The 14,078-nt window shown below is 48.6% G+C and overlaps 1 protein-coding gene across 1 annotated transcript in view; it reads left to right on the top strand.

Annotated features, from left to right (window-relative positions):
• The first annotated feature begins 1,463 nt into the window (after positions 1–1,463).
• Positions 1,464–14,078, top strand: part of CUNH16orf89 (chromosome unknown C16orf89 homolog) — a 17,799-nt gene continuing 5,184 nt past the window's right edge. The window contains exons 1-6 of the mRNA XM_012805706.2: positions 1,464–1,772; positions 5,293–5,442; positions 6,432–6,582; positions 7,623–7,740; positions 10,168–10,303; positions 10,880–10,984. Of these exons, the coding sequence (XP_012661160.1) occupies positions 1,538–1,772; positions 5,293–5,442; positions 6,432–6,582; positions 7,623–7,740; positions 10,168–10,303; positions 10,880–10,984 (895 nt within the window). The 5' untranslated portion in view covers positions 1,464–1,537. The remainder of the gene's footprint in view (positions 1,773–5,292; positions 5,443–6,431; positions 6,583–7,622; positions 7,741–10,167; positions 10,304–10,879; positions 10,985–14,078) is intronic.

Genomic DNA, 14,078 nt, shown 5'->3' with positions numbered 1-14,078 from the left:
AAAAAAAAAAAGAAAAAGAAAAAGAAAAACCACTGCTCTAGAGAGAAGGAGCTGGAGACATTACCAGGGACCCTTTAGCACCGGGCCAGCCTCACTTGCCTTGCTCTCTCATTGATGTCTTTGATGCTCTTTGTGGGTTCTAGGTTAGGGTTTTTCAGTCTTTTTACTTCATTATTGCCCTTTCCCCTATCCCTGGAGCTCTGTCCCTGCACTGCTCTGCCATCTGGGGCCCCCGACGTAGCCTGCTTTGGCTCTAGGGAAAGGGAAAGCAGTGGGCTTTGCTCTCCCTGGGGGTCTGAGCCCAGCTGGCTGTCATTAGGCTTTTAGAAGAAGGAAGGATTAAAAAAAAAAAGAATTAAAAAAAAAAGTAGGAAGGATTTAAAGCAACATGAGGAGAGATTTGGAAATTATTGTTTAGTCTGCCCCACACACACACCCAGACATACCACAACACACACCCTGGAGTGTTTTTAGACACTTTTTTCCTGAAAAATGTTAAATAACAAACTTATTGAGATACAACTCACATACCATAAAATTTACCCTTTAAAAGTGTACCATTTCTCAGTGGTTTTTAGTATATTTGCAAAGTTGCATGGCCATCACTGATTCCAGAACATTTTCATCACTCCAAAAAGAAACTCCACATTTATTAATGGTCACTCCCCATCCCCCTCCTCAGTCCCCGAAATCATTTCTCCATCTCTATGGCTTTGCTTGTTCTGGTCATTTCATGTAAGTGAAATCATACAATGTGTGACCTTTTGTGTCCAGCTTCTCTCAGTGTAAAGTTTTTAAGGTTCATTCATATTGTAGCATATATCAGTACTTTATTTTTTTTTTCCCGTGGCTGAATGATGCCCCATTGTATGTATGGGTAGCCTGCATGCTCTTCATCCATTCATTTTTTTTTTTTTTTTGAGGCAAAGTCTCAAGCTGTCACCCTGGATAGAGTGCCTTGGCCTCATAGCTCACAGCAACCTCCAACTCTTGGACTCAAGCAATCCTCTTGCCTCAGTTTTTCTTTTTTTAGTAGAGATGAGGTCTTGCTCTTGGCTCAGGCTGGTCTTGGTCTCCCTCTTCTGAGCTCAAGCAGTCCACCCACCTCGGCCTCCCAGAGTGCTAGGATTACAGAGCCACCACAGCCATCCATTCATTCATTGATGGACATTTGGGATGTTACCACCTTTTAGTTCTTGTGCATAGTGCTGTTATAAACGTTTGTTTACAAGTTTTTGTTTCAAAACCTGTTTTCAAGTCTCTTCATTACATCCCTAGGAATGTAATTGCTGGATGGGGTGGTAACTTTACCTCCCACTTCCTCCTCTCTCCCCAGCCTGAGGCTAGGAGACTGCCCACCCATGACTGGCCTGAACACCACCCTCTGCCAACCCTTCCCTGCAGCTGCCCTTCCCAGGCATCTGGGCCATCCTGCCTGACCACTCTGCAGGTTTACCAGGGGAAGGTGGGGAGGAGGAGGCAAGAGGATGTGTGCACAAGCCGTCTGGCTTGGGCTGCAGCTCTTGGTGCTGAACATATGACCAGCCACGAGCAGAAGCCAGCCATGGCCAGCCCAGGGCTGCAGCTCCTGCTCTTACTGATGGCACTGCCACTGATGCAGCCCTTCTCACTGCCCGGGCTAGACACTGCAGAGGGCAAGGCCACCATTGCAGGCCCGGTCCTGTCTGCGCTGGAGAGAGCCACCTTCTTCCTAGAGGAGAGGCTACCCGAAATCAACCTGGACTGCGCCGTGGGGTTCCAGGTGCTAAAAGGTAGGTGAGACTTGTTCCCCAGGACTGACCCCTAGGAAACCAGCTCTGAATTTTGTCCCCGCACTGCTCAGCACATCTGGGACCTAGAACCTTCTGGCCCCAACGTAGCCTGCTTGGCTCTAGGGAAAGGGAAGGCAGTGGGCTTTGCTCTCCCTGGGAGTCTGAGCCCAGCTGGCTGTCAACAGGCTTTTAGAAGTAGGAAGGATTTAAAGCAACATGGGGAAACATTTGGAAATTATTATTTAGCCCCCCCCAAGACATGCCACAAACAAGGGTACGGGGAGGGATCCTTTTAATGGATATTTATGGGAGGGCCCCTCCTCTTGCATGAGGGCAAAAACTGGGGACCCTCAGGATCAGGTTCCAGCCCCGGCTCTCTCTGCTTCCAGCAAACCCACTTGAAGGTGCTAAGAAAACAACCAAGTGTTTGTCTCACTTTCAGAGATATAAGATCCCCGAGAAGGAGGCTGGAGATAGTCCAAGGCAAACAGGGAGCCAAACACGCACATACACCATGAGGTGCGGTGAGCCTCTCCCTGCAAGCCACTGTGACCAAAGCGGCAAAGGCCCCAGCTTGCTGTCTACATGGGCTCTGCCTGGTGCTAGCTCCCAGGCTGGGTGGTGGGCATCTCCCTGATTCTCCTCTCTGTGCTGCCAGCACAGTTTCCCAGCCAGCCAGGATCAGGAGCAGCAGGAGAGCCCCAGGACAGCCTGCTCCGTCTTGACCATGTGGCCTCCCCAGTGTCTCTTCCTCACTCTTGAAGAACCCCAGGTCCTGCCCGTCCTACCAGGCCACAGCTAGAGCAAGGCAATAGACACACTCAGGATCTCCATCATCTAACCCCAGTCTCATCTTGTCACCTCCTCTAGGAATTAAGAATAACCATCATTACACCTGACAGGTTGGTTCCCTGCTAGGTATGGCAGGCACAGGGCCAGGAACCACAGTACTTTAGGGACCCATGAAAATGCTTTTTTTTTTTTTTTTTTTTTTTTTTTTTTCTGGAGACAGAGTCTCACTATGTTGCCCTTGGTAGAGTGCCGTGGCATCACAGTTTATAGCAACCTCAAACTCTTGGGCTTAATTGATTCTCCTCAGCCTCCCAAGCAGCTGGAACTACAGGCGCCTGCCAGAACGCCCAGCCACTTTTTTGTTTCAGTCATCATTTTCGTTCAGCAGGCCTGGGCCAGGTTGGAACCCACCAGCCCTGGTGCATGTGGCCAGCGCCCTAACCGCTGAGCTATGAGCACTGAGCTGAAAAAATGCTTTCTTTTAAAATAAGAAGAAAGAACTGAAATTTTGTATGGAAGAAAATGTCTCAATATATAATTTTTAATGTTATCGGTCTTTATACTATCATAGTTGTAGAATATAATCCTTAAGGTATCTTTTTAATGGAGGAAGGGGCCCGTGAAGGCTGAGAAATGGCCTTGCAAACAGGCGTTGGGTGCCCCCGGTCATCTGCTTTGTGTAAGCAGCCAAGTGACTCAGAGGTGAGGAAACTGAGGTACAGGTTCCAAATGCCTTCCAACGCTTCCCACCTAATGAGTGGTGGGTCTAGGATTAAATCCACCTGGCATACCAGCCCCCCAGGGCCAAGTAGCACCATAGAGTCATGTCCATCCTTGGTGCCAAAAACAGTGCCTAGTGTGCAGCAGGTATTGATTAAGAGCTCATGGAACTGGAGGAACAGACTCTTGTCATGGGAAGCCCCAGAGGTCTCTGATTCCTTATGGGGAAAGATGGGAGTGACAGGGGGCTCTCATGGGGCAGGTGCTTCTGGGGCGCGTGTAACAGCACGAGGTGCTGCCATTCTCTAGGAGCCTGTGGGACACTAGCACACCCTTAGCATTTTGCAGGAGGGACTTTGCTGCCTTATCTCCACAGTCCCTGAGGCTATGTCCCTGATTTTCATCCCTTTTCACCAGTGAGGGGATGGGCTTCCTTAGTCACTACTGGACAGCAGTGACTGGCAAAGGGCCCACATCACAGCCTCAGATCACTGTCCCTCCTTGGAGCCATGGTGCGCTTGGCAGCCCTGCTGCTTGTGTCCCCTCCACAGCTCTGCACCTTCCCTTTTTAAGAATCTATTGCTGCACAACAAATCTCCCAGGACCTTAGCAACTTAAAAGAGTAGTTTCCCCAGAAGGAAGCAAAGGCCTTGCACGCCACCCAGAGCAAGGCTTCAGAGCCCTCCTGCCTGGCTTCAAATTCTGGACCTCCCCCTGTGTATCTGTGCAGTGCTGAGTTACTGACCTCAAAAAGCTTCAGTTTCCTTATTCTCCAAGTTCCAGGTTGATGGGGTTATCACTGGGGATCATGTATATATGTCGTCTTTCCTGTAAGGCTCAACACTTGGTGGCTTTAGCACCTGTCTATGGAAGTGTCAGGTATCCTTGACTAAGAGCAAAGACATCCTGAGCTGTCTCTTCCCAAATAATGAGCTCCACGTGGGCAGGCTCTGAGTCCTGCTGGACTTCAGGAGAGGACACTTTGACACAACCAAGCCCCTCACTACGGGCTCTCCCAAGCCTGTACTTCTTCCTGAGAGGTTCGCTCAGGGAGGGAGCCAAGGGCACATGGGGTCTTTCCCTGAATGACTCTATCAGCACCCTCCTTACCGTAGTCCACTCTCCCTTGCAGTTCCACCCAAGGACAACTACCCTACCTCCTCTCTCAGTCTCTCACGCTGCACTGGTGCTAGTCCTCATGTCTCCCCTCTTTCTGGCCACCTCTTGTCCTCCTCTCTCCACACTACCATTCTCTCCCAACCTTACAAAGACCACTGCTAACCAATAGGGTACCTTTGTGGGAATTAAAGGTACCAAGTGATTGCAAGTCACTTGACCACCATCTGCTGGGAAATTGTCTTAATATATACAGTATGGTCTGAAATGCCCTGGACCAACCAATACTGTGTAAATATATATACACAGTATGTACAAACCCATGATATGAATGGATCACCCTTTTGTGCAGTGCACAACCTGCTCAACTGTACACAATGGCTCTCCACCCTGCAATCTGAATCTCTCTCTCATTTTTCTTCATGTACAATAGACCCTAACTCCCCTTAATTAATACTAATGGCTAAACTTTATTAAGTGCTGACTTTGCACTAAATACTAAATCCTCCCTACATATTAGTTCATTTAATCCTTATAGCACCCCTCCAAGTGGTAAGGTTTATTGTTATCCCCATTTTACAGATGGAGAAAGTGAGATGGAGAGAAATTAAATGACTTTCTGTGGTTACCCAAGACAGAATTAGAGTCAGAATTTGAATGCAGGCCCACCTCCAGAAACCAAGCTCTTGGCACCACCTTCCACCACTCTGACCTCACACCCATCCCCTAGATCAGCCCCATCAAGGCCCAGTTTCCAAGAAACTCAGCAAACACTTCCTCCTGTGTGCTGGGGAAGGTGGAGAGGCTCACAGTATGCAATATAAATTAGGATTTTTTTCCCACCCAAATGGCTTATTGGATGGTGGAATGAATGAATTCTGCTCCCTCCCAGTACAGCTACAAAGCGTCCAGGAGAAGTGGGCCCGGGACCCCTTGCTACAGCTGCTGAGCCTGCGCATGGGGAAGCTGGCTGAGAAGCTGGAGGTGCTCCTGCAAAGATCCATTTTCTATCTCAAGCTGAGTGACCCCAAGTATCTACGAGGTAATTGCATGGGTGGAGATCCATTTTTCAGGAACACAGCATCTGGGCATATTTACTGAAATAACCCACTGTGGGCTCCTTCTTGTCCTGATGCAAGGTCAGGGCAGTCTGTAACCTGGTTATGAACCTGTCAGCTGAGCAAGCCTCAGGTGGACCCTGGGGACATTCGATCACCCTTGACTTCAGACTCTGATGACCTCCCCACCTACGCACAGGGAGGGAGGAAATGGCAGTGTGTCTCCTCTCATGCCTTCAGCTCACATACAGGCTTGGGGCTTTCATCCTACACCAGAGTGGAGCATCTAGTCTGGTCCGTTCCAGAGAACAGGGCATCTAAAAGGCAGGCAGCTCAACCCTGTGAACAGCAAACACTCATGTTTTGCTAGCACCTCTCTTGTGCCTTAAAGTGCAGAGAGTCTCTCTCCTCACCAGCCTCAATGACCCTATAGAAGGCCCTATCCAGTAACGCTGGCCTGAGTTGTTCCTAATGGGGATCGGGGGACACTCATAAAGCCAGCCCTGTCCAACCCTGTGTGAGCAAGTGAGTGTGGACATTGTCAGCCAGGGTACAGTTTGTGGTCACACAATAGCCCAGCTGCATGTGACCACACCCCAGTCCCTCCTGGAGAGACTGGCCTCCCTGCAGTTGAGGTCCCCCCACCCCAGGCCTGGTTCCTAATGCCATCCTAGCCTATGTCATCCTGAAGAAGCCCCCTGGCTGGGCATCTAATTTGAAAGAGCATTACTTTCTCTCCAAATCAAGCGCAAGACAGGACCTGATTTGCATATCTCTACCTCCCATAAGTGCAGTGGATTTAGTCAAAGCTTGTCCCAACACTGTTCCTATTGATTGGGGTGGGAGCAGAGCTTCTTGGGTGTTTCAAACCCAGTCCTGGATCAGCAGGTGGGGTTTAGTGCTCAGAAGATACCCAGCTCCATATGGGGCCAGGGGCCACAGCTCCCACAACCCTGCCTCTCCTCCCTGCCAGAGTTCCAGCCAACCCTCCTGCCTGGGTTTTGGAAGCTACCTCGAGCCTGGACCCGCACCAACGCCTCCTTGGTCTACCCCACCTTTGAGCCCCAGGACTTCTTCTCCGAGGAGACTAGTGACTCTTGCCTGGCACAGCTGCTAGGAACTGGGTGGGGTCTCTAGACTTCCTCACCCTACCCCACCCCACCTCACATGTCTGGGCCGAGTCCCAGGAATTGTACAAACCCAGACAAGGGAATCATTGTGGGAGGGGGGACTAGCATGCCCACCACCTGGCTGGTGTTCCTGGGCCACAGCAATCCCTTCAAAAACCTGTCTGAGCACTCGCCTCAAGCCTCCTGTGGTCCCTTTGTTCCTTCAACCCTTTTGACCTGGCCCCAGGGCATCCTTTAATCCTCTGGGCACCTTCCACTTCAAAACCTCTGCTTTTCCCACCCACTTTCCACCTCCCTCCCCTAAGCCTAAATCCCTGTGCCAGGCCTCCAGGGCCACAGCCACCATCCTGCCTCCAGAACTGTCCCTGGCCCCTCAGACAACCCAGACCTCCCCCATGGGCTCTCCCAGAGCCTCCTGTAGCCACAGATGGAGTTTACAGTGGCCTTGTGGTCCTGTCTACCCATGGGCTTCAGGTCCCAGGAGGCAGGGCTAAGCCTGCCTGGTCACCAGTTTACCAGCTGCTGGGTGGGCTTGGAGTCAGGCCTTGGGCAGCTGAGAGCAAGGCCTACCAGCAAAGTGAAAGCAGGTGGTGGCCATGTCCTCTCTGCGCCCTTCAGAGAGGTGTTTGGGCCAGGGCATACCCGGCCACTTCTGTTGCCTGCCATTTTCTGGGGCAGACCAGGCACAGGGGGAATGAGCATGTTCTGCCCAGACCCCAAGCTGTCTAGATTCAAGTATCTACTGTTCAGGGCAGTGCCAGGAAAGATGTAATTTGGGGTCCCATGGAGCAACAGGAAGTCTCAGCCCCTGGTGGCTTCCCCAACCCCAGAAGAGCTCCAGTGTCACCTCTCTGTGCTAGGGGTGCCAGATTTAACAAGTCAAGGCACAGAACACCTGTATTTTGTCTGGCAACCCTGTGCCCAGCCAGGGCCCTAGAACCTACTGAGGATTCTAACAACTAGTCACAGCGTGGGGAGGCACAGGGTGGGAACGGGGCACCACCCTTTACACGCCAGAACCACTTTTCCCCCAGGGAGGACAGCAGCCAGCCCTGCGGGCTCTCAGACTTCTGCCGGGCCCTCATGACCAAGCCCGGCTGCTCTGGCTACTACCTGTCCCACCAGCTGCTCTTCTTCCTCTGGGCCAGAATGGTGAGTGCCTGAGTAGGCTGATGAAAGGGGCTCTCGGCAGGGTGCTTGTCTGCTGCACCCCGGGGGGGGGGGGGGGTAGCCTTTGGATTTGTGCTTCAGACACCAGCAGGGCAAAGTGACAGCACCTGCCATCCTACTGTGTGACTGAGCCCATTACGTAGCCATGGTGGGTTGGGGAAGGGAGATTTGGGATTCTGTTGGACTGGCAGAACCAGATAGCTTTGCATGCTGAACTAGACCATAGGGCATTGAAAAACAAAACAAAAGATAAAGAGAGAGAATCAAAGAGAAGCAGCAGACAGGACTTTGTGAACAACAAATGAAGAAGACTTCTAACAAAATTTGCTGATAACTGGGTGCAGGAGAGCAAACCAAGCCCATGGTGATGGGCAGCGGGTTGTCCTTAGCTGTAGCCAGTCAGAAGAAGGTTTTTGGGCCAGACATGGTGGCTCACACCTGTAATCCTAGCACTCTGGGAGGCTAAGCTGGGAGGATCCCTTAAGCTCAGGATTTGAGATCAGTCTGAGCAAGAGCAAGACCCCATCTCTACTAAAAATGGAAAAACTACCCAGGCATTGTGATGGGTGCCTGTAGTCCCAGGTACTTGGGAGGCTGAGGCAGGGGGATCGCTCAAGCCCAGGAGTTTGTGGTTGCAGTAAGCTAGGCTGATGCCACTGCGCTCTAGCCTGGGTGACAGAGCAAGACCCTGTCTCAAAACGAAACAAAACAAAAAAGTGGTCTGGGAGGAGGAAAGAGGAGATATTCAGAGTATAAAGTTATCCTTGCTGTTGGATACTTCCCTTCTAGGGATCTATTGACAATTTCTGTGGTAAAATAACACAACCATGTTGAAATATCAAGGAAGTTAGCCTTGTAGTAATTTACCTGTTTAGCCTTATTTTAAAAAACAAAACTGAATTTTTTAGGAAAAAAGAAGGGGAGGTCTTGAAGGTGTGAGCCCACTGGCTTCAAGAAGAGAAGGTTCCCAGCATGCTCAGGCCCACACCTAGCTCTCCAGCAGCCCCCGGAGTCCTGGACACATAACGCCCCCTTGTGGTCTATGGAGCAGGGATGAGTCATAGCTGTGTCCTGGATCAAATCCAGTCAGAGGGTCTGTCTTTGAGGTCCTGGGGACTAAAGCCCAGCAATGGGAGGGGGCATCCAGCCCCACCCCCACCTCCACCTCTAAGTCCAAAAATAATGATGATAATTTTAAATTATAGGCATATACAGGGGGTCCATAAAGTTTGTTTGCAATTTACTTTGTTTTTGTTTTTGTAGAGACAGAGTCTCACTTTATCACCTTTGGTAGAGTGACATGGCGTCACACTGCTCACAGCAACCTCCACCTCCTGGGCTTAGGCTATTCTCTTGCCTCAGCCTCCCAAGTAGCTGGGACCACAGGTGCCCCTCATAATGCCCAGCTATTTTTTGGTTACAGTTTTGCCAGCGCCAGGTTTGAACCAGCTACCCTCGGTATATGGAACCGGTGCTCTACCCACTGAGCCACAGGTGCCATCCTGCAGTTTACTATGTTAAACAATTTTAAATTGCACACGAACTTTGTGTGTGTGTGTGTGTATTTCTTTCTATAGAAAGGTAGGGCTCTTGATCTCTACTCAAAAAAATGTCATTCAGGGTCCAAAAATTCTTAGCCAAGAAAGTACCCACTGTTCTTGTTTGACAAGATTTTTTAATTAGTATTATTATTATTTATTTGCAAACTATGACAGACCAGTATTTTTGGAAATACAATAAAAATCAGATTACAAGGAAAATTATTTGATTAGATCAGCAGTTCTCAACCTGTGGGTCTCAACCCACAGGAACTGTATTAAAGGCCCGCAGCATTAGGAAGGTTGAGAACCACTAGATTAGATTCAACAGGTACAAAGTTACTCTGACCATCACTACAGAAGTTTCTGAAGGCTGTTCTAAACTCCTGTCCTCTCCTGGTGTGGGGCAGTGACCGGCCTGGTCTGAGGCCCACACTTTGAGTAGCACAGAAGCTGCCTGTGGAGTTAGGCCAGATTTAGAGTGCACTGATGCCCTAATGTCATGGTGTCACGTCGGGCACTTCCTAGCTGTGTCATCTACATACATCAGAGCCCTCTAGTGCAGTTTCCAGCAGCTTCGCCCTTTCCCAATGAAAACTGTGAAGCTCAGAATGTTAATTCAGCAGACCAAGGCAACTCGGCTCCTGAGTAGCAGAGCTGGGACTAGAAGTGGCTCTTTGATTTCCAGTGATGGAGCCCCAGGCACGCTGATATGTGGGTGGGGAAAAAATCCTGGGAAAAGGAGAAAAGGCCTGCCCCATACACCACCTCTTTCAAGACGGTCTCACTGCTACATGTCTTTGTCCATAACAGAGTGTGCGTCTGCTATCTGTATCACTGACTTCCTTGTCTCTGGTGTTTGTCCCCCCAGATGGGGTGCACCAAGGGACTGTTTAGCCAGAGCCAGCACTATATCAACCTCTTCTGTGCCAACATGATGGACCTGAACCGCAGAGCCGAGGCCATCGAATATGCCTACCCCACCCGGGACATCTTCATGGAAAACAGTGAGCCTGGCATTTTGCTCTCGGGACAAAGCCGCAGGGCATCCATGATTGGGGCTCCTATACACACACACACACACACACACACACACACACACACACGGGTCATGTTACCAGATTAAGCAAGTAAAAATATAGAGTGTTCAGTTAAATTTGAACTTTAAATAGACAATTAATACTTTTTTTGTGAAAGTTTATCTCAAATACTGCATGGAATATACTTATACTTAAAAATTGTATTCATTGTTTATTTAAAAACTCAGATATAACTGGGCATCCTATATTTTACCTACCACTATGTGACAGCTTACCCATGGCGGAGCTCTGGACAGACTGACTAGCTGACTGGCAAACACCCTCGAAGCTATAGAGATGGGGCTGAAAGGGAGGGAGTTCCCTGGTGGAAGTGTTCAAATCCCTCCACCAATGGAGCCTCAGGCTGCTTCCTTCTTGCCCCTGCATTGAATGCCCACCTCCTGGTACTGCTGGGCCCGGCAGGAGGAAGCAGGTGGCACCATGCAGCCTGGGGACATGGGAGGAGGGGGGCCAGACCTCCAGGGCACCCATCTTTGCTTGCAGTCATGTTTTGTGGATTGAGCGGCTTCTCTGACTTCTACAAACTCCGTTGGCTGGAGGCCATTCTCAGCTGGCAGAAGGTTCGAGAAGGATGCTTTGGGAAGCCTGGTAAGCTGTGCTCATGCCCTGGTTGGGAGTAAGGCAGTATGGGTTGGAGGGTAGGAGGACTAGGTTTCTAGTCCAGGCAGGGAAACATGATGCCCATAACACTAGGGCATCAGTGCACTCTAAATCTGGGCTAACTCCATAGGGGTGCTGAGAGATTTATGGCATGCATGTGCAAGCACAAACAGACACACACACAAGGGTGGAAATGGGTTCTGAGCTTTGGAAGTCAAAACTTTACAAGATGGAAGACAGTGTTTTTGGTCCCCTGCACCTACAATAACAAGTTCCTTCCTTCAGCAAGTATAAATCAAGCCCTACTCATGTGCCAGACACCATCTAGGCTCTAGAGAAAACCAGAGGGCCCTTGGAAAAGAAAACAGAAGCCAGCCAAACAAACCGATAAGGGAAATAATTGCAACTTCCAGTAAGAGCTGTGAAGGAGTCGACAGGCTGAGAAAGAGAAGAACACAGGGAAGGTTCTTCAGGCGTGGTGGTCAGGAAGGGCCTCAGCCCCTTTCCAGCCAAGTTACACTTGACAGCTGGTTCTTTTTGGAGTAAGTGGCTTCATCTCTCTGAGCCTCAGTTTCCCTGTTTGTAAATAAGTGTGCATAATAACATCTACCTTCCTGAGCTGAGAGTGGAGTGGCTACAATATCCATGAAACCGCCTTGCCAGGCCAGGTGCAAGGGAAGTGCTGGTGTCCTAAATGAGAGGCTTGGGATGCTCAAAGAAGCAAAGGATTTTGAAATAAGACAGTCTGTTTTTAAAGCACAGTTTATAAAATGAAGATTCTCTGGTCCCTGGACCTATAGAGTCAGCAGTTTGGGGGTCCTGTGGAACTTGCGATTTTTTTTTCACTTTTGTTATTTTTAATAGACATAGTAATTATACACATATGGTTACAGTGTGATATTTCCATACATGTATAGGATGTCTAGTGATCAAATCAGGCAGACAAGCATCTCCATCACCTCAAATGTTTGTGTTGGGAACATTCAAAGTCTGTTCTTTAGGCTACTTGAAAAGGTACAATAAATTGTTGTTAGTTATAGTCACTCTATAGAGCTATAGAACATAGGTCTTATGCTTCATATCTAGCTGTGCTTTTGTATCTGTTAACCAATCTCTCCCAATCCTCCCTCCCCTCACTTCCACACCTCTGGTGACCATGATTCTACTCTCTCCTTGAGAGAGACCCACTTTTCTACCTTCCACATATGGATGAGAACATGCAACTTTGTCTTTCTGTGCCTGATTGATTTCACTTAGTATCCACCAGCATCCTCCATGTTTCTATAAATGACAGGATGTCATTCTTTTTATGACTGAGTAATAATCCATTGCACATATACACCACATTTTCTTTATCCACTCATCTGTTGATGTGTACTTAGGTTGATTCCATACCTTGGTTATTGTGATTAGTGCTGCAGTATACATGGGGATTCAGATAGCTGTTCAATATACTTATTTTCTGTGCTTTGAATATAGACCCAGAAATAGGATCACTGGATCATAAGTTTTGAGATCTGTTTAGCAGAGTATGGAACTTGCGATTTTTAAATAAATAGACCCTCCATAGCTGACCATCTCTCTACATTGACCATGTCCTTAAGTTGACCTAATTTTCATAGACCTGAATGCACCACATGTAAGCATCAGTACAGTAGGCCTACTTCCTTACGTTGACCAGCTCCGTATGTTGACAAGTTTGTTACAGTCCTTTAGATGGCCAATACACAGAGGTTCTCCTGTATACAGCAGTGTAATCATAGATCACTGCAGCCTCTAAGTCCTGGGCTCAAGAGATCCTCCGGGCTCAAGAGATCCTCCAGCCTCCTGAGAAGCTGGAACTACAGGTGTGCATCACCATGCCCAGCTAATTATTTTAAGATTTTTATTTCTTTATAGAGATGAGGTCTCATTATGTTGCTCAGGCTGGTGTGTTTCAAGAAATTTTTTTTTTGCCAGGCACGGTGGCTCACACCTGTAAAAAAGAAAAAAGCAAAGAAATAAAAAAAGGAGGGGGGGAGCGGCACCTGTGGCTCAAAGGAGAAGGACACCAGCCCCATATACTGGAGGTGGTGGGTTTAAATTCAGCCTCAGTCAAAAACTGAAAAAAAAAAAAAATTGGGACAGTGCCTGTGACTCAGTGGGTAGGTCACTGGCCCCATATACCAAGGGTGGCGGGTTCAAACCCGGCCCTGGCTAAACTGCAACAAAAAAATAGCTGGGTGTTGTAGCAGGCACCTATAGTCCCAGTTCCTCAGGAGGCTGAGGCAAGAGAATCGCCTAAGCCCAAGAGCTGGAGATTGCTGTGAGCTGTGACGCCGTGGCACTCTACCAAGGGCAGTGAAGTAAGACTCTGTCTCTACAAAAAAAATTTTTAATTTCCTTCTTAATTTCTTCATTGATCTGTTGGTCATTCAGGAGCATGTTGTTTAATTTCTATGTATTTGTACTTGTTACTGATTTCTAGTTTTATTCCATTGTGGTCAGTAAAGATACTTCATATGACTTAAATTGTTTTAAACGTGTTGAGACTTGTTCTGTGACCTGATGTGTGGTCAATCCTAGATAATGTTCCCTGTGCTGATGAGAAGAAGGTGTTTTCTGTGGCTGTTGGATGAAATGTGTGCAAATGTCTTTGGGGCCCATTTAGTCTAATGTGTAGTTTAAATTCAATGTCTATTTCTTGATTTTCCGTCCTATGCGGAGAGGGTGTTGACGTCCCCGGCTATTGTTGAATTTGAATCTATCTCTCCCTTTGAATCAGTTAACATTTGCTTCATATCCCTACTTGGTTGCTTCTGTGTCAGGTGCATATACATTTAGAGTTGTTATATCCTCTTGCTGAATTGATCCCTTTATCATCATGTAATAACCTTGCCTTTACAGCTTTTGGGGGCATCCATTTTATCAGGCGCCAGCCCCATATACCCAAGGTGGCAGGTTGGAACCTGGCCCTGGCCAAACAGCAACAAACAAATAGCCAGGCGTTGTGGCGGGTGCCTGTAGTCCCAGCTACTTGGGAGGCTGAGGCAAGAGAACCACCTAAGCCCAGGAGTTGGAGGTTGCTATGAGCTGTAACATC

Source organism: Otolemur garnettii, unplaced genomic scaffold (assembly GCF_000181295.1).
Source record: "Otolemur garnettii isolate 467f Iridium unplaced genomic scaffold, OtoGar3 scaffold00044, whole genome shotgun sequence".
Lineage (NCBI taxonomy): Eukaryota > Metazoa > Chordata > Mammalia > Primates > Galagidae > Otolemur > Otolemur garnettii.
Note: the sequence above shows the minus strand (reverse complement) of the source record. Positions and strands in the feature narration are given on the sequence as shown.